Here is a 24,363-nt window from a genome sequence, read left to right as displayed (position 1 = left end):
ATATGAACTCAGGTTAGACTTAAACCAAGACGAACACTGTTGTGTTGGGTAAAAGAAAATATACTGAGGGCTGACGGTGACGACGTGACTGAAGATAAAAGAAAAGAGTAGTGTTTTTCTTCGAAAGTGAAGTACTTGATACGGGCATTATATACTGAACGCAAATCTGGCTTTTTGTCAAGTTTTTATATAGAAGACATAAAATGAACGCTTACTTTTATAAGGTTTCATTTTTTTTCAAAACTTGCGTTTCTTTTGCTGCTCAGTATAGATGTTTCTTCGACCTTACGCGTGAAGTTTTTCGGTGACTGTTTTCAGTTCAAGATCGTCATGGTCATGTATATGGGCGTCTGAATCTGAGTGTATGTTTGTGTCTATGAATCAGTGTGTTGGTGAGTGTGACGCATATTGTGTATGCGTATGTGCGTGCGTGATAGAGGTGGAGGAGTTCCAATACTCGTCTTGCGAGTTCCATGTATTCCAAGTCGGTACTCAGGAAGTACACAGAGATTGATAAAAAGTTGCAGAAAATCTGCACCTCTGGTTGCAGCTAGCCACGTCACACTGAGGGCATAACCATAAAACCACGTAACCAGGAGAGTCTAAAAAAGTTCACCTCGTTATTAGGAGAGTCCATAACCACGTAACTTAGAGAGTCCATAGCCACGTAAGTGGGAGAGTCTATAACCAAGTAACAGGGAGAATCTATAACAACGTAACTGGGAGAATCCATAAACACGTGAATGGGAGAGTCCATAACAACGTGAGTGAGTTTAGTTTTACGCCACACTAAGCAACATTCCATCTATATGGCGGTGGTCTGTAAATAATCGAGTCTGGACCAGACAATCCAGTGATCAACGACATGAGCATCGATCTGCGCAATTGGGAACCAATGACATGTGTCAACCAAGTCAGCGAGTCTGACCACCGGATCCCGTCATAACCAAGTAACTGTAAGAGGCCATAACCACGTAACTAGGAGAGGCTATAGCCGTAAATGGAAGAGTCCATCAACACATAACTGGGAGAGTCCATAACTACGTAACTGAAAGGGGTCATATGCACGTAACTGGGAGAGTGTGTTAAAGTCCATAACCACGTAACTGGGAGAATGTATAACCACGTAACTGGGTGAGTCCGTAACCACGTAACTGGGAGAGTCCTTAACAACGTAACTGGGAGAGGCTATAACCACGTAACTGAGAGAGTCCTTAACAACGTAACTGGGAGAGACTATAACCATGTTACTGGGAGAGTCCTTAATGACGTGACTGGGAGAGTCCTTAACAACGCAACTGGGAGAGGCTATAACCGCGTAACTGGGAGAGTCCTTAATGACGTAACTGGGAGAGTCCTTAACAATGTAACTGGGAGAGGCTATAACCATGTTACTGGGAGAGTCCTTAATGACTTAACTGGGAGAGTCCTTAACAACGTAACTGGGATAGGCTATAACCGCGTAACTGGGAGAGTCCTTAATGACGTAACTGGGAGAGTCCTTAACAACGCAACTGGGAGAGGCTATAACCGCGTAACTGGGAGAGTCCTTAATGACGTAACTGGGAGAGTCCTTAATGACGTAACTGGGAGAGTCCTTAACAATGTAACTGGGAGAGGCTATAACCACGTAACAGGGAGAGGCTATAACCATGTAACTGGGAGAGTCCTTAACAACGTAACTGGGAGAGTCCTTAACAACGTAACTGGGATAGGCTATAGCCACGTACCTGGGAGAGTCCTTAATAACGTAACTGGGAGAGGCTATAACCACGTAACAGGGAGAGGCTATATCCATGTAACTGGGAGAGTCCATAAACACGTAACTGGGAGAGTCCTTAACAACGTACCTGTGAGAGGCTACAGCAACGTAACTGGGAGAGTCCATAACCACGTAACTGGGAGAGTCAATGGGTGACACAATAACCGCAAAGCGAGTGAATCGCTGTGATAACCACCTCGAGCTAAAAACAAGTCTGATTACTCGATACCTGAACTGACGATCAAAACAAACTTGTCACTTTAATATTGCGCATAACCCTAAAACGGATTTGAAAACATGTTTGTGACTTATGGAAACATTGCATGCGAACACAATCCACCAATTTACTGATTAGAGTGGATTTAACATGCTCCATGCAGACGAGTGATTCAGGGTGTAGGCGTACCGCCATAGAAACAAATTATTGTCCTTAAACAATACGTGGCCACACATACCAGGCCTGTGTCATCATGAGAAGGCCTTCTTGCCAGAGGAGGTCACGTGAGCAAGATTGACAACACATTAATAAAATATAAATATCTGTTTACATGGACACAACTTAAGTGGTCGTTTTTATCTTAGAGTCCACCACAGTAGACGCCAACTTTCTTTTCATCGTCAGTTTATTTTAACCCGCTTTCACACCAGAGTAAGAGAGTTAAGTTTCAATTCGCCTTTAGCAATATTTCATCAATATCTCGGCGGTGGACACCAGATCCGTTCGAATACGACGTCAAACGCGGCACAACGTACCTCATGATCTGTCCTTCCTTCAGCGTCCAGCTAACACGGTCGTACTGAAACACTGGTCAAAGCCACCTATCTGCACAGCTGGTATACGATGACAAATGTCAGCCAAGCCAGCGAGCCTGACCACCCGACGCCGTTGGTAGCTTCTTACGACAAGCACGGGTTGCTAAGACCAGTTCTATAACCCGGATCTTCACGGGTGGGTGTCATTTGTGCAATGCAAATATTCGGTGTCTGCCATCACCCGACCGCTGGATGCATGTCATTTGGGAGCATGACACTCTGTGGCTAAATGTTTGAATTTGTTTAACCTTCTTGGGGTTCACAGGGTCCTTTATACGTGTAGGCCCTAAATCGAAATGACAAGCGCGATGATATATTCAGACAGAGTTTATTTCAGTAAAAGGCCGTAGGTCCAAAATGCATTCACAATGAAATTCAATTGTTACACTTTCATACATATCTACATGATCCTCACTGAAAACCCATCTTCCCTGAAAAAATGAGAATATTTCTCTTCGTTTGGTGTTTGATATTGCGGATTCGTACCCCCAACAAAACACCTTTCACGCGTCTGTGATTTTACGAGAGCTTGAAATACTTTGATTGTTTTGGTTTGCTTGTTTTTTGGCCTCGCTCTAAGGCAGGCAGGCAGGAAGGTAGGGTTTTAGGGCGACCTTGGACCTTAAAAGACTTATATGCGCCCAACACTTAACAATCTGATCTATTTTTGTTCAGTTAAATTACGTCGTACTTATCCGTTTTAACGCGGAAGCCTGATACAGCTCTTTGTATGCAACCACACGTTAAATTATCACCACGTATTGCGTTCGGTGTAAAATTATTTCTGCTTTCGTTAAGCACTGTGTCTTTAGGAGCCTTTGGGGTTTTCATGAGCCGGGCATTCAATTACATGATGCTGTACTGTTTCTGGGCAGTGTAAGTTACAGCTTTCACACAGTGGAGATAGGTGTGTATCTAAAATGCTAATACAGTACATGCCTTTAATCCACAATGTCCTAGCCTGGGACGAGTTAAAACAACTTCATGCCTACGACAACGTCGATGAATTTAAAATGTTTGTTTATTACAGGACAAGTAGAGTACATGTGTCTACCTGTAGTTTCATTGTCCTATTTAGTTTTCCAAGAGGCATTTATTGACGATGAAATGACAAACCAGTAACCTCTTGGAATGGGCTTAATTGTGTGAATATCTGACTGTGATCTGTTGCACGCCTTCTTTGCAAGTGTGTCAACTACTCCTAGGTACACCAACATGTGCAGGAATCCAAACAATATCACAGCTGATAAACATGGAGTTTAGAACAGTATCAAGATACAAGATGTCGTATATAATGTCACTGCGTGGACCTTGGACACCTAATTGAATTGCCCGTATAGCTGATAACGAATCAGTACAAAAATATTGCTTCGTGTTCATTATCTTTCACCCATTTCAAAGCTTGAAGTATGGATGTCAATTCTGCTGCAAACACAGACAGATGATCAGTCAATCTAAATCTTTGGGATAAACCAAGATCGGGAATATAAAAGGCCCCACCAACATGACTGGTTCTGAGATCCTTTGAAGCATCAGTGTAAATATGAGTAAAATTACTATATTTGGTGTGAATGTAGTCTTGGGTTAGGATTTTCATAACTCTTGGTGACATTTGTTTGTTTACAAGCTCCGATAAATCATGAGAAATTGTGTTAAAGTCCTTGGAACCGTTTTAGGTTGAGATTGCGCAGCATTCAGCTGAAGATGTTCAACTTGTACTGCGATGAATTGTTGACATATTCCACACAGTCACACAAAATATCAGTTGCTGGTTGATACCTAGATGAATCTTTTAAAGATAAGTTACTGTAGTACTTAAGGGTCACTTTAAGATGATGATATTGCAAAGGAGGCTCTGAGCATTCCACCTGCAGCGCAGAAACTGGAGTAGTAGGAAAGGCACCAGTGCACATCGGAAGAGCTTTGGTTTGAACACGATGAAGTTTAGCCAAATGACATTTTGCAGCATTCATGAAAACTTGACGACCATATTCTAATCTAGATTATCAAGATCCGCTATCAAGATCCGTTGACTGTGGGTTTAAAATCCGGAATCGTTCATATATCCCAGCTGTATATTCATGCTGTTCACACAAGTAGTAAACGAACTGCAACCACGAGTGTGCAAGCTAACACGCTGTCTTGAAATCAGAGGTAAACGAGTGCTTGAATAGTCAGTGCATCGCGATCCTCAAATGCACAATATCATTTGCAGCGAAACCTAGTTGAAACATCAATGATTAAGATTGATGCAGCATCACATTACTTTGTTAGTATCGACAGACAGAACATAAAATATTGACACATGATCCATAACAGTCGAAAATTTTTTCCCGCCAACTGCTGGTATCTATGGCTTGATATTATAGTGAAGGCGGCCTCCTATCACGCTGAAGGCCCAAGTTCGATCCCCGCTGGAGGTACCTAGGTTCTGGTACCGACATGGACATATTTGCATAGTATCTTTGGACAAGATACTTAGATAACATTGTCTCAATTCACTCAGCTTTAAAACGGGTACCCGTGAGGGTGTGCTGGCAATGTAGGTGTTCATTGCGCTTAACAGGCTGCATGGCTATATGTTCCCCAGGGAGTTGAAAAACTATCGGAAAGTACGATAGTGTCCTATGACCAGGGATAGTAATCGTAACGTCGTCAGCAGGCAGTGTGCCTTGATATGAGCGCGGACAAGCGGACATCACATGTACTAATCTCTGCCATGTAACGACAGAAAATCCTCAGCCCTTCAGAAAATCACATAGGGACGGGGGTAGTCTAATGGTTAACGCGTTCGCTCGAGTAAATGAGTGAGTGAGTTAGTATTCCAGCAATATCAGTAGGGGGCCCCAGAAAAGGGTTCAACACAATTATGGGATCAAACCCAGGCCTTTGACGTGAGGAGCGATCGCTTTAACATTTTGTCTACGCCTTCAGTATTGTTGTAAGCGTAGATGGGTGGGTGTGGAGTGAATGGTGAGTAAGTACGGTTTTAACAATATATCTGCAACAGGAAACACCAGAGAAGGACATCACACATTATCTTACCTCACACATAAATATCCTTTCCGCTGATTGTCTGAGCGCTCTTCCGTTATTTTCAATGTACCCGGCTTACACGCGAGGTACATTGCAATATACCCCGATGCCAACAGCAACTCATTCGGTACTTCGTTGTTGTTACTTTTTTTAATCTCGAATAGGATTAAATGACGCATGGTGAACAATGACGAAATTATCGATGTTTGGCGAATGGAAATCGATGGTAGGGAGATAACTCTAAATTCTTGAGTCGTCCGCAAAATCCAGCGATGGTTACGAAAACGAATGTAGTCCCTGTGAATATTAAAAAGGGTAAATGCATTGCAGAGATTTTACTGAGACAATACCGGAGGGAAAAAGCAGCAAGCTGCAAGATTCGAAACGTTTGATTCACACAGGTTGGGTAAAGTGTACGATCCGATAACCATGCTTCCAAGAGTTCAAAATTAACACTGAGGTGTTCGGTAAGAAAAATACGTTGTTCACTGGTCCCTCGGGTGGTCCCTCGGGGACCATGGATTGAAGTACCCTCGTGACCAGTGAACAACTTATATTGTACCCATGCAGGGAATCGAACCCGTGTGTTCTGTATGACGAGCGAACGCTGTAACCACTATGCTATCCCATCTCCCCGGTGGGTGGAGAGTCAAGGGTGTTTAAAACCAGCGTTGAATCAACATGTGAATTGGTTTAAGCTATGAGAAAAGTTCAGAGATTACATGTGTACTTCCGTAGTACCGTAGCACCGTAGTCTTTCTAAGCCCTGTAGGGGTTACTCCATTTTAGGTGATATTGATGAAATATTGCTTAAATCGGCGTAAAACCATACTCACTCACTCTTAACTCGATTACTGTAGTCAAGCATCCCTGCCTCATATTCACAGCGTCAGCTATTTTCGCGACAGCGTCTACGTACCTTTCGGATATTCTGTTTTGTACCTAAGGTTTTTTATTTAGGCGGTTGATTCGTGTTAGCGTGAGTTGAATTTCACGAAACGCCAGTGTTTGTATTTTCAGTGGGCGGTAAAATGTCATTTGCGACTCACAAGATGTCTTTTGTTGCGAATGGGTACCATGTAATATGCAAGTCAGCGTTGTTCTCATGACCTACAATTTCCGTGAATGGCTACGTTAAACCTTTTCAACAACATGCAGGCCTATTGCAAGGTATGCTTAATGCGTGACGGGCTGATAAAATCACCTGAAGTAACTTACTGGATCAACCAATCAAAATAGAGATACATGTACTCTCAACACCATCATTTTTGTTGATACGGGTTTGTTGGATAAGAGTTTCAGAGGACATTGGCTTCCCCAGAAAGTTTTGAAATTTTCAATGTAAGTATATGCATGTAAATATTTCCAAATAATTTCTTATGATAGTTTATTTGTTGTTTAACTTCCCACTCGTAACGTAAATAATGTAGTCTGGAGCAGACAATCCTGTGACCAGCAGCATAAGCATCGATCCGACATGATCCGATAACTTAAGTCAAACAAGTCAGCGAATCTGACTACCCGATCCGATATAGCTGATCAGAAAGCGGACAAAGAGAACTAGTAACTGTCTTGATTGAAACCTACAGGGTACATACACTCTAATAACGCAACACTCAGCAATATTCCAGCTATATGGCGGGAATCTGTAAATAACCCTGCCTGTACCAGACAATCCAGTGATTATGAGTATCGATCTACGCAAAAAGGAAATACTGACATGTGTCAACCAAGTCAGCGACCCTGACCACCCGATCCCATTAGTCGCCTCTTACGACAAGCATGTGTGGTGTGGGAAAGACAATTTGAAAAAAAACCGATTACCTCATCTGTAGTACTTGCCTCGTTGCCGCGAACGCCACAATAAGTATTGGATTCGTTTCCGTTTTTTTCCTAATAAGCGGCACCCATTGATGACATTGGATTAAAATTGTTTCGGTGACAAATGATGGTCGACTTCTTTATTCACGTCGAAGTTTTAAGTTAACAATAATCTTTTTATGTTCAGTTAGTTCTTTAATCTTGAATTCTTGTATTATCTTAATTCCTATGTATAGAATCTGTTCTGAAATATAAGTGTACATGCTTATGGTTCATTGTATGGTAAAGGGCAATTTCTCTTTAGAAAATTTAATTTGTATTTTTTATATTCATCCCTTCATGTAAACTACTTTAGTTTGTATGATTTGAATAATGCATCAACAGAGGCGTTGGGCAAAGAATTTTACGCAGAATTTATTGTCACGTTTCAACTTCAAATCAAATTGCCGTTACCGCAACGGCGGGAAAATACAGATTTTGGAAAATCTAGTCATAAAGTGTGCTTTAAAACAGCTATGGTCAGTTGAGCCACACCATTTTCAACTCTGTTTTTTATTAAATGTGGCTTTCCAGGGCTGTAACCGCATGGGTGGCTGAAAACCAATTCTAACCCGGATCATCACTGGTTATAGGATCTTCCTGGTTTACTTGGAATGGTAAACCCGGATCTTAACGGATTACAGGCGTAAAACAGCGGTCGTAACTGCGAAGGTTTGCTCGCAGACTTGGGGGAAATTATACAGACAAATTTATAGGTCCGAAACTTTGAAAAATATATGCAAGAACTCCTTCTACCTCTTTCAGAGAACGTCTACATGGTCTGTGCTGCCAAGTTTAATCGGCTAATTTAAAAAGCGAAAGTAAGTTGTGATTGGTTCGCTCAACTTCCCAGACACCTAACTGGATAAAAAGGCAGCCAAGGGAGGTAATAAATTTATCGGGTTGCCATAGATGCATCCAGGGTGCAATGGAGACTTATTGGAACGTATACCCTGGTGACATCGAGGATGAAGTTGAGGAAGTTTCATTGCTGCTTCTCGCGAAGCGTTACTATAAAGGCTTTATGTTTTCCGTAGATTTACCAAATTACGGAAGTTTCACTGGCATGGCTTAAGGCAGTGTATGAAGTAAAGGAAAGACAGACAACACAGCTGGTAACTTCAAAATGTTACCCACACAAAATGGATTTAACCAGACCAGACACCAAGAATCCATTCAGATGTATGGACTATCTCAGATTTGCACCAGACCGTAGGGCAAGCTATCTGTAAAATTTTTACCGTCCTTCAGAAATCTTGCCCGTCTTGGGCGGTTGCACGGGCCTTATTTCATACACTGCTTAAGCAATACTTTTCATTTGTCCGTGTTCTTCTGGTTGCAACATGTCTGGAAAGAAAGCTGTGATGAAGAACGGCTACATGGGCGAGAACCAGCATGGAAATCTGACATTTTGTGTTTTGTTGACTGTTTATGTATAATATTCTCTGTACAAATGTCTCAAATTAACCGAAACAATATAGTTTACCATATTATATTTTGAATGGTTCTGATCTATGTTTCCTGTATTGTTGCCATTATTTTTGCTTTTTTGCCGACATTTGCTGCTTTTTATGTGATTGTAAATAATCGAGTCTGGATTATGCAATCCAATGATCAACATCATGATGATCTATCTGCGCAATTGGGATACGATGACATGTGTCAACCAAGTCAGTCAGTCCGACCATCCGTTCCCTTTCGTCGCTTCTTAAAAGCATGAGGTACTGAAGATCAGTTCTACCTGGATCTTCACGGGTTAACAAAGTAGTAATAGTATGAGGTCTTCAAGTCTACCCTATGTGGCCAGAATCCGTGGTTCGTATTTTTAAATCACTTTGCTCAGTGTATTAAATCCACCAGTTAATGACAACCATATTCACGGCACTGTCACAGTTATACAAATCACCAGTTACAAATTCCGGCCCTACAGTTTCGTGTGTACTTCGACGTGATATTGCCGGTATACTGCTAAAAGCGGCGTAAAACTACACTCACTCCTGACCAACAGAGATAGAACCTTGCACCATGGTTGCATTCGTAATCAGGTACATGCACCATCGGATTGTTACTTGTGTCTCTTACCGGAAACGCAAGGAAACCCCAGGTTCATATATGCTGAGCAATGTAACTAGAATACTTTCAACTGTTTATGCTGAAAGCATTCTTTGTACGCCCAACGGATCTATCGGGTATTTCACCTGTGGCGTCTCGGATTTTCACCCTGAGAGTTATTTTTTGTTTTGTCTGTTCTTTTTGCTGTTTTGTCATGACTAAAACGAAATCCCATCAACCTAAACGATTTATTGACATTTTAAGAAATATATTCAGGTAACACATGCTTACATAATCTATTATGATCACAGAGAACACTGTTTATTTTAGAAGAACATCAATTACGTATGACAGAGATGACAGGAGTTTGTGGATGATCAACTTGGGTATTTTAACAATGGCTTCGTTTCGGTAAAGGTCCCTATACCGTTTTCAAGCATACTCGGTAACGGTGGGGTACATAATTTTATATACAAGATACATGTACATGTCATAATGAGAAAACAGTGACGAAGCTGGGGAAACTGAGCATCAAAGAAAGTTCTGTGATGAGCTGCAATAGCATGTTGATGAGGTAAGATAACACACGTGCGAAGAGGGATTACCACGACCATTGGTGAATGAAAGTTAATTCAGCAGAAATAGATAGGTTATTATCGGAAGAGATGTTCCTACTATTACTTAGCGAATTTTATGTTATGTCATTTTCTGCACATACAGAATATTTACACTTTTCAAATTAAACAACTGAAATTACTGTAGACATGTAGGCAATTATTTAACACAGACAGGGCCAATGGTTATGCACACACACACACGACTTTGAAAAAAATGATTAGCAAACTATTTATGTTTTTTACCGCAAATTTAATTTGGTTTATCTGGCTTGTTTTGGGATTGTGAAATAAGCGTGTTAAATTGCGACATAAGCGGTTTGGTCTTAAAGGAGTTATTAGTCGTGATTACTTTGTCAGTGTCTGTTGAATAATACGTGACGTTATTAACACGTATTTCACAATACATATATTTTAAAAAAACGACTTAGTAAATGTTGTCTTTTGAAAGAAAATACTGCACCAGAAACTGTCGGGCTGTCGAGATATACAGTGATTCATTCTCTTGGCATTTGCGGTTGTCAATAAACGCTTATCAAGAGTTACCTCCCTTACCCTTTTCATCGCGTGATGGACATGCCTGTGTAAAACTACCTCCAATGGTACATAATGACGAAGAAGCCGTGTGTTGAGATCTGTGGGGTGAACTTACCTTCCGGGGCTCGTAGATAGATTTGAATATCATCTCTGAAGCAGTAGTATTGTGTATGTGAGCTCGGAAGTTATACTGACGACAAGTTTCCCTACGTACGCACTGACTGTTAGTGTTTCAATATGGACGCATTTTTGAGGGCCGTTCGAAAAAGTCCGACAGTCTCAGGCAAATCAAGACATAAAAGTAAGTAAAGTTTGAATATGAATAACACGTATCTCATCTACAAACTTGACTGCGGATGTGGCCAGTGTTAATCGTTTTCAGTGAAGCATCTCCAACAGGAATGCTGGTATAATCTCATTGTTTATGTCGTGTGTAAATGTCACCAATTTGGTATTCCATCAGCATGAACGGTACATACTATTACACAGAGCAGTGGTTTAGACTACTGAGTATGCTGAGAGTTGAATACTGACTCATAACACATTTTGTTCCATACATCACGACGATGATTATTTTGTGTTAACCTCACTCAGGTTAATATTTCACTATCATGAATCATTTTAATTCAGATCTGACTAATTTCATTTCAAGTCACACGACTTAACATGCTTACCGAGACAACAGAGACCACTCCTTCTAAAGTTTATCAATGACGGCGAGATAAAAATACAGAAGTATGTCACTCTCTAAATTCGTCTGCAAAACTAAAACGAATGTGGCAAGTCCATTAGATTCCATCTTGTTGTGTTTACCTGGCTGGGGTTTCATTTAGTGTACACAGTAAGTACACAGTCATTTAGTTTGGGCAAAGTGAATCAGATATGTCCCATTAGCAGCTATAAAACTGTGTACTTAATAGTGGCATTGTGTGTTAAAATACAATATCCAGGAAGGTATTTAGATAAATGCACAGAGACATGGAGTGTCATCCCCAGAAGTGATAAACGATTATGGGAGAGTAATTATCCTCAGTTTACTTGTGTGTCGAAAACTTCATTTCATTTTGGGGGCTATGGGGTTAGAGGTTAAAGCATTCGCTCATCTTGCTTAAGTCCCACGTTTGATTTTCCACTTGAGTGCAATTTGTGAAGCTCATTTCTGGTGCTCATTTCTGTGCAATTAGTAGTAGTAGTAGTCTGTGATATGGCTGAAGTATTGCTAAAAGTGGCGTACAACTACACTCACTCTAAACAGCATTTCTTACATATCTCCTGAAACTACTGCACTTGGAGTAGAAACCTTGTACAAATGCGTCTTGCTATTTCTAAACATTCTAAAAGTTGGTAGTTGAAGGCCAATCAGACTAAACATGTTAAACAGGGTAGGTCTTTGACCGTTCTGGGACATTGTTTGTAAACAATAGCTGAAACTCCATGTTTCTGCTCCGTTGACCACACTGCAGGTAAAGACTTATCACGTGGGTGTACTGGTTTCTTATTTGTTCATTCAAGTGCACTTATTCTGAAACAGGCCAAGTTGATTAGTTCGTTCTTTTCCCTCTCATGTCCTATCAGAAATACTTAAACATAATAGTTCTATGCTACTTTTAACAATATTCCAGTAATATTAAGGTGGGGGTAACTGGTAATAGGCTTCATACATTGCAAAGGAGGGGATAAAGGGAAGTGGATATGGTCCAGGAACTGTAAGATGTGCTAACAAGCAGAGATGGTTAGCCTTTAGACTGCTATTGAGTCATGGATAAAAAATTGGAATTTGTTATAAAAACTTCAGTCAACAACCTGAGACACAGTAAACATTACTGAGAGAGGTTTTAAACCACTTTAGGCCTTACAATGTGATTTGGTTTTCTATTAACTGATTAACCATAACCATGGTAACAGTAGATTTGTGATAACTTGGATTGACAACAAAAGCTATTTAGGACACAGCAGTCCTCAAGTATCATGAAGCATTTACAACTGTCTTCATAGTCCCCTACCAGGCTATCCATGTTTTACCTACAAGCCCAATCTCATCTGACTCGTGAAGATTCTTGATCATATTGATAGAATAGGTTTCCAGCAACCCATGCTTGCCACAAAAGGTGTACAATCTTGTAAGAGTGTGTGGTATGAAACAGTCAACGGGATTGGGTGGTCAGGCTAGCTGACTTGGTTGACACATGTCATCAGATCCCAACTGCGCAGATCGATGCTCATGCTGTTGATGGCTGGATTGTCTGGTCCAGACTTGATTATTTACAGACCACTGCGACATAGCTGGAATATTGCTGAGTGAGAATATAAATCACACTCTCACGATTGCATCTTCCAATGGTAAGGGGCCAAGGGGAGGTAACTAGATACCAAAACCCAGTTTTTACTTTAGCCCAGCTAGGCTGGAACTTTGGAGCTATGTTTTGGTGGGACTAACAAGTTCATAACCCATCACTGAAAATTCAACCTGGTTTGGCCAGGGTGAAAACTTGATTTTTATGTCAAATTAATACCAAGGGAGGATGTTTTTTCTCTTGACCCATGAACTATTTTGTGTATGCGTAATGTTCTGGTTGTTTCTGCTGCAGAGCTTGGTGAAGGATGGGGAGAGTCTGAGAACAATGAGGTTGTGGATCAGGGTGTGACGTTCTACATGAAGTACCTGGGCTCTATACTAGTAGAGGAACTGCCTGATGATGAGAGCTACGGAGATGGCATCAGTTCACGGGCTGTCCAGACTATTGTTGCTATGGTGAGTAGACTGTCCCAAGTCCCTGTTCTTTATGTAGATCGGTCTCAGAAGTTGTCAGTTCCAGCTACCAGCTGTGTGTAAATAATGTGTCAATAGTTAAATCTTAAATAGACAATCCAGTGATTAACATAATGAGTAGCCATCTTAGCAAAAGGGATGACGACATCCATCAAGTCATTGAGTCTGACCACCTGATCCTGTTAATCGGCTCTTTACCACATGGTTGGTTACTGAAGACTATTTTGAACCTGGATCATTATGTGCACTATTCACCCCGAGTTGCCGTGTAACATAAGGAATGGCTTAAACCTCTGTATTGTCGAATCACTTCCAAACACTTGCCCCTTGACAGCGATCCGTTAGGATCCATGCTTTCGGTAACCTATACTTGTCATGAGAGAACACCAGTCGGGTCATGTCAGACTTGCTGACATGCTTGGTATATGCTGATGTATCCCACTTGCTTTAATCAATGATCATGATGTCCATCACTGGTTTTTCTGGTCTGGACATTATTGACAGTTGTCATGTAGCTGGAATATTGTCGAGTGCATCATTAAACAGACCCAGTAGAAAAAATTATTTATCTTCAAAATTTTAGGATACATTTGGTTCTGAAACTGCTTATTACAAACAAATGTCCCTAAATATTTATGACCCCTTGCTAGGTTTTTGTCCGTCATTGTCCATATCCATTAAATGTGTGGTGTCCATTTTATGAAGTGATCATAGAGCTATTTCATTTGTTGGAATGATGATAGTTTGTAGGAAAGTAGCGCCATGATTGCCAATTGAAACTATGTTATTTTTGTTTTTAAACCTATATTTATTTCATTGTGTATGGACATGTTTCATGTTTCTTTATGATGCTTAGAATAAGTAGCTGATAACCGGATACTGTCACTCACTGGTAGTGATGCATGATGCATGTAGTGCCAACATTATGGCTACATTGGCCATACAGGACCAAGTCGGGGTGGTGGTGGCGTAGCTCAATTGTTAAAGGGCGAGTTTACATGAAGATTAACCGTATCAAGTAGTTTTATAGCTAAAACAAAACAGATATCAAAAGTAACTTATTTATTTTTTGCCTGTTATCAATTCAAAGTTTTTACACTAACAGAAAGTTCTGTTTTCACAATGAACACACCAGTGCTCACGTCCCTTAGAAATGATGTCATTGGTGCCCAAATCATAAACAAATGACATTGTTAGTAATGTTACATTTTGTTAGACCCATTTCTGAACAACCTGGTTTGATTTCCCTCACGGGTACTATGTGTGATACCCATTTCCTGTCTTACCATGCTTACCCTCCGTGACATTGCAGAAATATTGGTAAAGGTGATGTAAAGCCAAACTCGCTCGCACGCACACTCACTCACTCAACAATCAAGGCTGACCAACTCTTGCTTAGGGCTGATTATAGGCTGATAGTGTTGTACTTTTATAAAATAAAGAGGTAATTTGTTAAGTAAGTTTCAAAAGTATGACAGGCATTTCTATAGGACTTCAGACTGCATGCCTTTGCTTTTATTATTTTGTGCAGAATCATTATTGCCTGAATAAAATGGATGTTCAACATTGCATTCAGAAAATATATACAGAATGTGCAGTAGAATACCTGTAAGTGGACATATTCATACATGTCTGTACCCACATGTTTTATAACTGTATAATCCGTTGTCTAATCTTTCTAGACCTTTACTGGAGACTAGGGATTAGATATAAGCATGGCCAGGTCTATACCCACATGTTTTATCATTATATTATCTGTTGTCTAATCATTCTAGACATTTACTGGAGACGAGGGATTAGATATAAACATGGCCAGGTCTATACCCACATGTTTTATCATTATATTTTCCGTTGTCTAATCATTCTAGACATTTTCTGGCGACCAAGGGTTAGATATAAACATGGCCAGGTCTATACCCACATGTTTTATCATTATATTATCTGTTGTCTAATCATTCTAGACATTTTCTGGAGACCAAGGGTTAGATACAAACATGGCCAGGTCTGTACCCACATGTTTTATCATTATATTATCTGTTGTCTAATCATTCTAGACATTTTCTGGAGACCAAGGGTTAGATATAAACATGGCCAGGTCTATACCCACATGTTTTATCATTATATTATCTGTTGTCTAATCATTCTAGACATTTTCTGGAGACCAAGGGTTAGATATAAACATGGCCAGGTCTATACCCACATGTTTTATCATTATATTATCTGTTGTCGAATCATTCTAGACATTTTCTGGAGACCAAGGGTTAGATATAAACATGGCCAGGTCTATACCCACATGTTTTATCATTATATTTTCCGTTGTCTAATCATTCTAGACATTTTCTGGAGACCAAGGGTTAGATATAAACATGGCCAGGTCTATACCCACATGTTTTATCATTATATTATCTGTTGTCTAATCATTCTAGACATTTTCTGGAGACCAAGGGTTAGATATAAACATGGCCAGGTCTGTACCCACATGTTTTATCATTATATTATCTGTTGTCGAATCATTCTAGACATTTTCTGGAGCCCAAGGGTTAGATATAAACATGGCCAGGTCTATACCCACATGTTTTATCATTATATTATCTGTTGTCTAATCATTCTAGACATTTTCTGGAGACCAAGGGTTAGATATAAACATGGCCAGGTCTATACCCACATGTTTTATCATTATATTATCTGTTGTCTAATCATTCTAGACATTTACTGGAGACTAGGGATTAGATATAAACATGGCCAGGTCTATACCCACATGTTTTATCATTATATTATCTGTTGTCTAATCTTTCTAGACATCTTCTGGAGACCAAGGGTTAGATATAAACATGGCCAGGTCTATACCCACATGTTTTATCATTATATTATCTGTTGTCTAATCATTCTAGACATTTTCTGGAGACCAAGGGTTAGATATAAACATGGCCAGGTCTATACCCACATGTTTTATCATTATATTATCTGTTGTCTAATCATTCTAGACATTTTCTGGAGACCAAGGGTTAGATATAAACATGGCCAGGTCTATACCCACATGTTTTATCATTATATTATCTGTTGTCTAATCATTCTAGACATTTACTGGAGACTAGGGATTAGATATAAACATGGCCAGGTCTATACCCACATGTTTTATCATTATATTATCTGTTGTCTAATCTTTCTAGACATCTTCTGGAGACCAAGGGTGAGATATAAACATGGCCAGGTCTATACCCACATGTTTTATCATTATATTATCTGTTGTCTAATCATTCTAGACATTTTCTGGAGACCAAGGGTTAGATATAAACATGGCCAGGTCTATACCCACATGTTTTATCATTATATTATCTGTTGTCTAATCATTCTAGACATTTACTGGAGACTAGGGATTAGATATAAACATGGCCAGGTCTATACCCACATGTTTTATCATTATATTATCTGTTGTCTAATCTTTCTAGACATTTACTGGAGACTAGGGATTAGATATAAACATGGCCAGGTCTATACCCACATGTTTTATCATTATATTATCTGTTGTCTAATCTTTCTAGACATTTTCTGGAGACCAAGGGTTAGATATAAACATGGCCAGGTCTATACCCACATGTTTTATCATTATATTATCCGTTGTCTAATCATTCTAGACATTTTCTGGAGACCAAGGGTTAGATATAAACATGGCCAGGTCTATACCCACATGTTTTATCATTATATTATCTGTTGTCTAATCATTCTAGACATTTTCTGGAGACCAAGGGTTAGATATAAACATGGCCAGGTCTATACCCACATGTTTTATCATTATATTATCTGTTGTCGAATCATTCTAGACATTTTCTGGAGACCAAGGGTTAGATATAAACATGGCCAGGTCTATACCCACATGTTTTATCATTATATTATCTGTTGTCTAATCATTCTAGACATTTACTGGAGACTAGGGATTAGATATAAACATGGCCAGGTCTATACCCACATGTTTTATCATTATATTATCTGTTGTCTAATCTTTCTAGACATCTTCTGGAGACCAAGGGTTAGATATAAACATGGCCAGGTCTATACCCACATGTTTTATCATTATATTATCTGTTGTCTAATCATTCTAGACATTTTCTGGAGACCAAGGGTTAGATATAAACATGGCCAGGTCTATACCCACATGTTTTATCATTATATTATCTGTTGTCTAATCATTCTAGACATTTTCTGGAGACCAAGGGTTAGATATAAACATGGCCAGGTCTATACCCACATGTTTTATCATTATATTATCTGTTGTCTAATCATTCTAGACATTTACTGGAGACTAGGGATTAGATATAAACATGGCCAGGTCTATACCCACATGTTTTATCATTATATTATCTGTTGTCTAATCTTTCTAGACATCTTCTGGTGACCAAGGGTTAGATATAAACATGGCCAGGTCTATACCCACATGTTTTATCATTATATTATCTGTTGTCTAATCATTCTAGACATTTTCTGGAGACCAAGGGTTAGATATAAACATGGCCAGGTCTATACCCACATGTTTTATCATTATATTATCTGTTGTCTAATCATTCTAGACATTTACTGGAGACTAGGGATTAGATATAAACATGGCCAGGTCTATACCCACATGTTTTATCATTATATTATCTGTTGTCTAATCTTTCTAGACATCTTCTGGAGACCAAGGGTTAGATATAAACATGGCCAGGTCTATACCCACATGTTTTATCATTATATTATCTGTTGTCTAATCATTCTAGACATTTTCTGGAGACCAAGGGTTAGATATAAACATGGCCAGGTCTATACCCACATGTTTTATCATTATATTATCTGTTGTCTAATCATTCTAGACATTTACTGGAGACTAGGGATTAGATATAAACATGGCCAGGTCTATACCCACATGTTTTATCATTATATTATCTGTTGTCTAATCTTTCTAGACATTTACTGGAGACTAGGGATTAGATATAAACATGGCCAGGTCTATACCCACATGTTTTATCATTATATTATCTGTTGTCTAATCTTTCTAGACATTTTCTGGAGACCAAGGGTTAGATATAAACATGGCCAGGTCTATACCCACATGTTTTATCATTATATTATCCGTTGTCTAATCATTCTAGACATTTTCTGGAGACCAAGGGTTAGATATAAACATGGCCAGGTCTATACCCACATGTTTTATCATTATATTATCTGTTGTCTAATCATTCTAGACATTTTCTGGAGACCAAGGGTTAGATATAAACATGGCCAGGTCTATACCCACATGTTTTATCATTATATTATCTGTTGTCGAATCATTCTAGACATTTTCTGGAGACCAAGGGTTAGATATAAACATGGCCAGGTCTATACCCACATGTTTTATCATTATATTATCTGTTGTCGAATCATTCTAGACATTTTCTGGAGACCAAGGGTTAGATATAAACATGGCCAGGTCTATACCCACATGTTTTATCATTATATTATCTGTTGTCTAATCTTTCTAGACATCTTCTGGAGACCAAGGGTTAGATATAAACATGGCCAGGTCTATACCCACATGTTTTATCATTATATTATCTGTTGTCTAATCATTCTAGACATTTTCTGGAGACCAAGGGTTAGATATAAACATGGCCAGGTCTATACCCACATGTTTTATCATTATATTATCTGTTGTCTAATCATTCTAGACATTTTCTGGAGACCAAGGGTTAGATATAAACATGGCCAGGTCTATACCCACATGTTTTATCATTATATTATCTGTTGTCTAATCATTCTAGACATTTACTGGAGACTAGGGATTAGATATAAACATGGCCAGGTCTATACCCACATGTTTTATCATTATATTATCTGTTGTCTAATCTTTCTAGACATCTTCTGGAGACCAAGGGTTAGATATAAACATGGCCAGGTCTATACCCACATGTTTTATCATTATATTATCTGTTGTCTAATCATTCTAGACATTTTCTGGAGACCAAGGGTTAGATATAAACATGGCCAGGTCTATACCCACATGTTTTATCATTATATTATCTGTTGTCTAATCATTCTAGACATTTTCTGGAGACCAAGGGTTAGATATAAACATGGCCAGGTCTATACCCACATGTTTTATCATTATATTATCTGTTGTCTAATCATTCTAGACATTTACTGGAGACTAGGGATTAGATATAAACATGGCCAGGTCTATACCCACATGTTTTATCATTATATTATCTGTTGTCTAATCTTTCTAGACATCTTCTGGAGACCAAGGGTTAGATATAAACATGGCCAGGTCTATACCCACATGTTTTATCATTATATTATCTGTTGTCTAATCATTCTAGACATTTTCTGGAGACCAAGGGTTAGATATAAACATGGCCAGGTCTATACCCACATGTTTTATCATTATATTATCTGTTGTCTAATCATTCTAGACATTTACTGGAGACTAGGGATTAGATATAAACATGGCCAGGTCTATACCCACATGTTTTATCATTATATTATCTGTTGTCTAATCTTTCTAGACATTTACTGGAGACTAGGGATTGGATATAAACATGGCCAGGTCTATACCCACATGTTTTATCATTATATTATCTGTTGTCTAATCTTTCTAGACATTTTCTGGAGACCAAGGGTTAGATATAAACATGGCCAGGTCTATACCCACATGTTTTATCATTATATTATCCGTTGTCTAATCATTCTAGACATTTTCTGGAGACCAAGGGTTAGATATAAACATGGCCAGGTCTGTACCCACATGTTTTATCATTATATTATCCGTTGTCTAATCATTCTAGACATTTTCTGGAGACCAAGGGTTAGATACAAACATGGCCAGGTCTGTACCCACATGTTATATCATTATATTTTCCGTTGTCTAATCATTCTAGACATTTACTGGAGACATTTACATGGCCAGGTAGGAATAAACCACAACATTTTCCTGCTTTGTATTTTTTACCTATCAGCAGTGGCAGACTGGTAACTTAAAATACACATGATATAAAAATTATTATTTACCTTTGAAATATTAATTAATTTCTAACCCTTATGCATGTTAAGATATATTAGACAGTAGACATGATCTTGGTGATATCAATAATGTCAGTGATGTTGTGATGGTGTAAAGATCATGAGCCATTGTTTGGTAAACATGGTAAAAAATCCTGTTATCATGGTTGTGTCAACAAGCCTATCAGGAAGATGTGACTGTTAGCATTGTGTTACTGATATGGTACAAGATACGGATTTCCTTGAACTTGTTGATGACATTGTTGCAAAAGGTTTTGTGTCACACTGAAATTTGAAACAAAGGTACAAGGGACATGTACAGAATGAAGTAGCAAGGTTTTACATAGACTTTGAAAAATGAGAATCATGATGATTTGTAGTATAGATTTTCAACTTCACTTTTTCCTTGTTTAGTGTTGGAGTCCTGGTGAAATCATTGAATTAAAACTGCTTTAGAGTGTTCACGCATATATATATATATATATATATATATATATATATATATATATATATATATGTGAAACATAGATTGTTTTTTTTTTAATTTTGTTGAATTTAAGTAATGTTTAGTTGCTCTGATCCATTACTGTGTTCACGCATATATATATATATATATATATATATGAAACATAGATTGTTTTTTTTTTAATTTTGTTGAATTTAAGTAATGTTTAGTTGCTCTGATCCATTACTGTTGTTTCCATTTTTCTTAACATTGCTGGGAACATCAGTGTTTGCATTAACACAGAAAAATGTGTCAGGCCGCCCCCCCCCCCCCCCCCCCCCCCCCACACACACACACACACACTTACGCACACCCTACCCCTTCCCCCCCTAAATTATGGAAGGAATTACTGCACATTTGAAGGAATTGCATCTCAAATGTAAACAAATGCAGCCCACTTGTGAAACAATTCCAGCTATATCGGTAGTTAAGCGGTAATAACATAAACACAACGCCCCTATCGGAAACAGTGTCTGTAATACTTGAAACAAACTTGTCCATCTTTGGAGATTTCTCAGCTCCGTTCCGTGATTTGTCGGTCGCATCCTGAAACTCACACATGCAAACATGGCATCACTGGAAGGAGCGCCCGTCTCGGTGAGTTTTGTTTTTAGTGTCTACTGTTTTCATTTTTATACCCCGGCATGTAATGCGGGGGGATATAGTTGACGCCTCGTCCGTCCCTCCGTAATCATTTTGTTTCCGGAGCATAACTCAGAAACAGTTCAATATTTGTAGACCAAACTTGATAGATATAAGAATAGTTTTGGCACTTTTATTTTTTTTGTTTTTCCATGGAGCACTTTGGTGTTAGTCTAATGATGGGGTTGGCTTCGTTTCCGGAGCAGAACTAAAAAACCATTCAATATTTTTCTGCAAAACTTGGTAGATATGTGTAGCAGACCCCAAAATGGTGCCTTTTGCTATTTACAGGTTTTTGTGATTTATTATTTTCCCGGTTTCCATGTAAACATTTCGGACTTAGTCTAAAATGGAGGGCAGGGCTTTGTTTCCGGAGCAGAACTCAAAAACCATTCAATATTTTTCTGCAAAACTTGGTAGATATGTGTGGCAGACCCCAAAATGGAGGAATGGGCTTCATTTTTTATTTTTCCCGGTTTCGATTGAAACAATTCTGACTTAGTCTCAAAATGGAGGGATGGGCTTCATTTCCAGAGCACAACTCAAAAGCCATTTCATATCTTTTAACAGATCTTGGCAGATATATGAGACAGATCTTGAAGTGGTGCCTTTTCGCTGTTTACACTCAATTACAGATATATTGCATTTATTTTTTTCATGACTTCCATGGAAACGATTCAAACTTAATCTAAGAAAACATCAAGTAACTGTCAGATGATTTGTCCTTTCAAATATGTGGGGGTCAGGGGGATATGTCATCTTCTGATGACTTTTGTTATAATTATCCACCTTTGACCCCCCGTGTTGAATGCGTTTAGGTGTGAAGTGTTGTCAGAGCTATAGAATATTTTTTAAGGAAAGGATTGTTACTGCAGAAGAGTGTCATAAGTCATGCCCCCGGAGGTTGTTTACGTCTGAACATCGGAAGCATCTGGGGGCATGACTTATGACGCTCTTTTGCAGTGACAATCTTTTCCTAAAAAAATAATCTATAGCTCCAACAACACCTCATACCTAAACGTATTCAACACGGGGAGTGAAAGATGGATTATTATAAATGAAAACAGTAGAAACTAAAATCAAAACTCACCAAGATGGATGCTCCTTCCAGTGACGCCATGTTTTAATATGTGAGTTTCAGGACACGACTGACAAATCGTGTAACGGAGCCGAGAAATCTCCGAAGATGGAAGAGCGTGTTTCAAGTATTGCTGACATTGTTTCCGATAGGGGCGTTGTGTTTATGTTATTACCGCTAAACTAGCGATGTCGATGCAATTATTTCGCGAGTGGGTTGCATTTTTTTACATTTGAGATGCAATTCCTTCAGTTTTGCTGTAATTCTTTCCATTACTTAGGGGGGCATGCTGTGCTTTTCATGATAAAAAAAAAGATAAATACATGCAAGCATTCTGTTACATGCGTGTTTTGGATGCATAGATTCTGGTATGCTTAATCATGAAAAATACATTAAACCAGCAACATATTAAAAAAAAGAAATTTTGAAATGATTCTGGATTGAATGAACATTTCACATGCAAACGATTGGGACAGTATATTTATAATTTCATTTCTGCATGCACTCTTACAAAACCTACCGCGAAAACATTAACATGGTATTTTCAAGTCAGTGAGTGAGTGAGTTTAGTTTTACGCTGCACTCAGCAATATTACAGCTATATGGCGGCGGTCTATAAATAATCGAGTCTGGACCAGACAATCCAGTGATCAACAACATGGGCATCAATCTGCGCAATTGGAAACCGATGGCATGTGTCAACCAAGTCATCGAGGCTGACCACTCGATCCTGTTAGTCGCCTCTTACGACAAGCATAGTCGACTTTTGTGGTAAGCATGGGTTGCTGAAGGCCTTTTCTACCCCGGGACCTTCACGGGTATATTTTCAAGTCAAGTTTTGCATACTATTGAATGAACATGATGAGTTTCAAAAATATTGCGTTGTACAATTGTACCTCTGCTTCTGATTTATTGCCCACACATGTACATTCTTCTTTTCTGTGAATTTGTTTTAAGTATTTTGACGGACTATTATTTTGTTTAAGTATGGGCGTCAAATTAATTTTATTACAGCAATGTGCATCAAGCATAAATATATAAAGTGTTATGCGTTACGACGTACATTGAAGTATAAACATGATTCATAATTTACTTTCACTTATGTTCTTAAAAAGTATAATTCATTTGTTTAATACTGCTTCTCTACTTATGAAGTGAATACATGGCTTTGTAGGACAGCTTATCTGCATAACAGGTGAAAACATGAATGTTTGATACAACTTATCTGCTTACCAAATCAAAACTTGGTTAATAAGTACAGCTTATCTGCTTATCAAGTTTTGCTATTGTATATTGTTACTATTTCTCTGCATATCAGGTAAAACATTGACATTCAGTACAGTTTATCCGGTATGAACATGACTACCTCTTAGAGTCAAACATTTTGAGATTGACTGAGGGAGTGAGTGAGGGATTATGTGATGCATTTAGCAATATTCCAGCAATATCATGGTGGTAAACACCAGAATTAGGCTTCACACACATTGTACCCATGTGGGGAATCAAACCCGGGTCTTCAGCATGATGTGCAGATGCTGTAACCATAAGGCCACCCCACCACCCCAACTAACCAAGAACAAACACAAACAAAGATGTCCTTGGATCAAAAGCAGTTATTTTCGCCTACTCTCATGCCTTCACTGTCATCAAAACTCATGTAAGAATACTAAGATAGCATCAGAG

The 24,363-nt window shown here is 38.8% G+C and overlaps 1 protein-coding gene across 1 annotated transcript in view; it reads left to right on the top strand.

Annotated features, from left to right (window-relative positions):
- Positions 1-10,690: 10,690 nt before the first annotated feature.
- The window catches only part of LOC137286155 (low density lipoprotein receptor adapter protein 1-like), a 42,393-nt gene continuing 28,720 nt past the window's right edge, over positions 10,691-24,363 (top strand). The window contains exons 1-2 of the mRNA XM_067817832.1: positions 10,691-10,975; positions 13,263-13,426. Coding sequence (XP_067673933.1) covers positions 10,912-10,975; positions 13,263-13,426 — 228 coding nt within the window. The 5' untranslated portion in view covers positions 10,691-10,911. The remainder of the gene's footprint in view (positions 10,976-13,262; positions 13,427-24,363) is intronic.

The sequence above is a fragment of the Haliotis asinina genome, chromosome 6, assembly GCF_037392515.1.
Source record: "Haliotis asinina isolate JCU_RB_2024 chromosome 6, JCU_Hal_asi_v2, whole genome shotgun sequence".
Lineage (NCBI taxonomy): Eukaryota > Metazoa > Mollusca > Gastropoda > Lepetellida > Haliotidae > Haliotis > Haliotis asinina.
The sequence above is the reverse complement of the archived record's forward strand: the minus strand, read 5'-3'. Positions and strand labels throughout refer to the sequence as shown.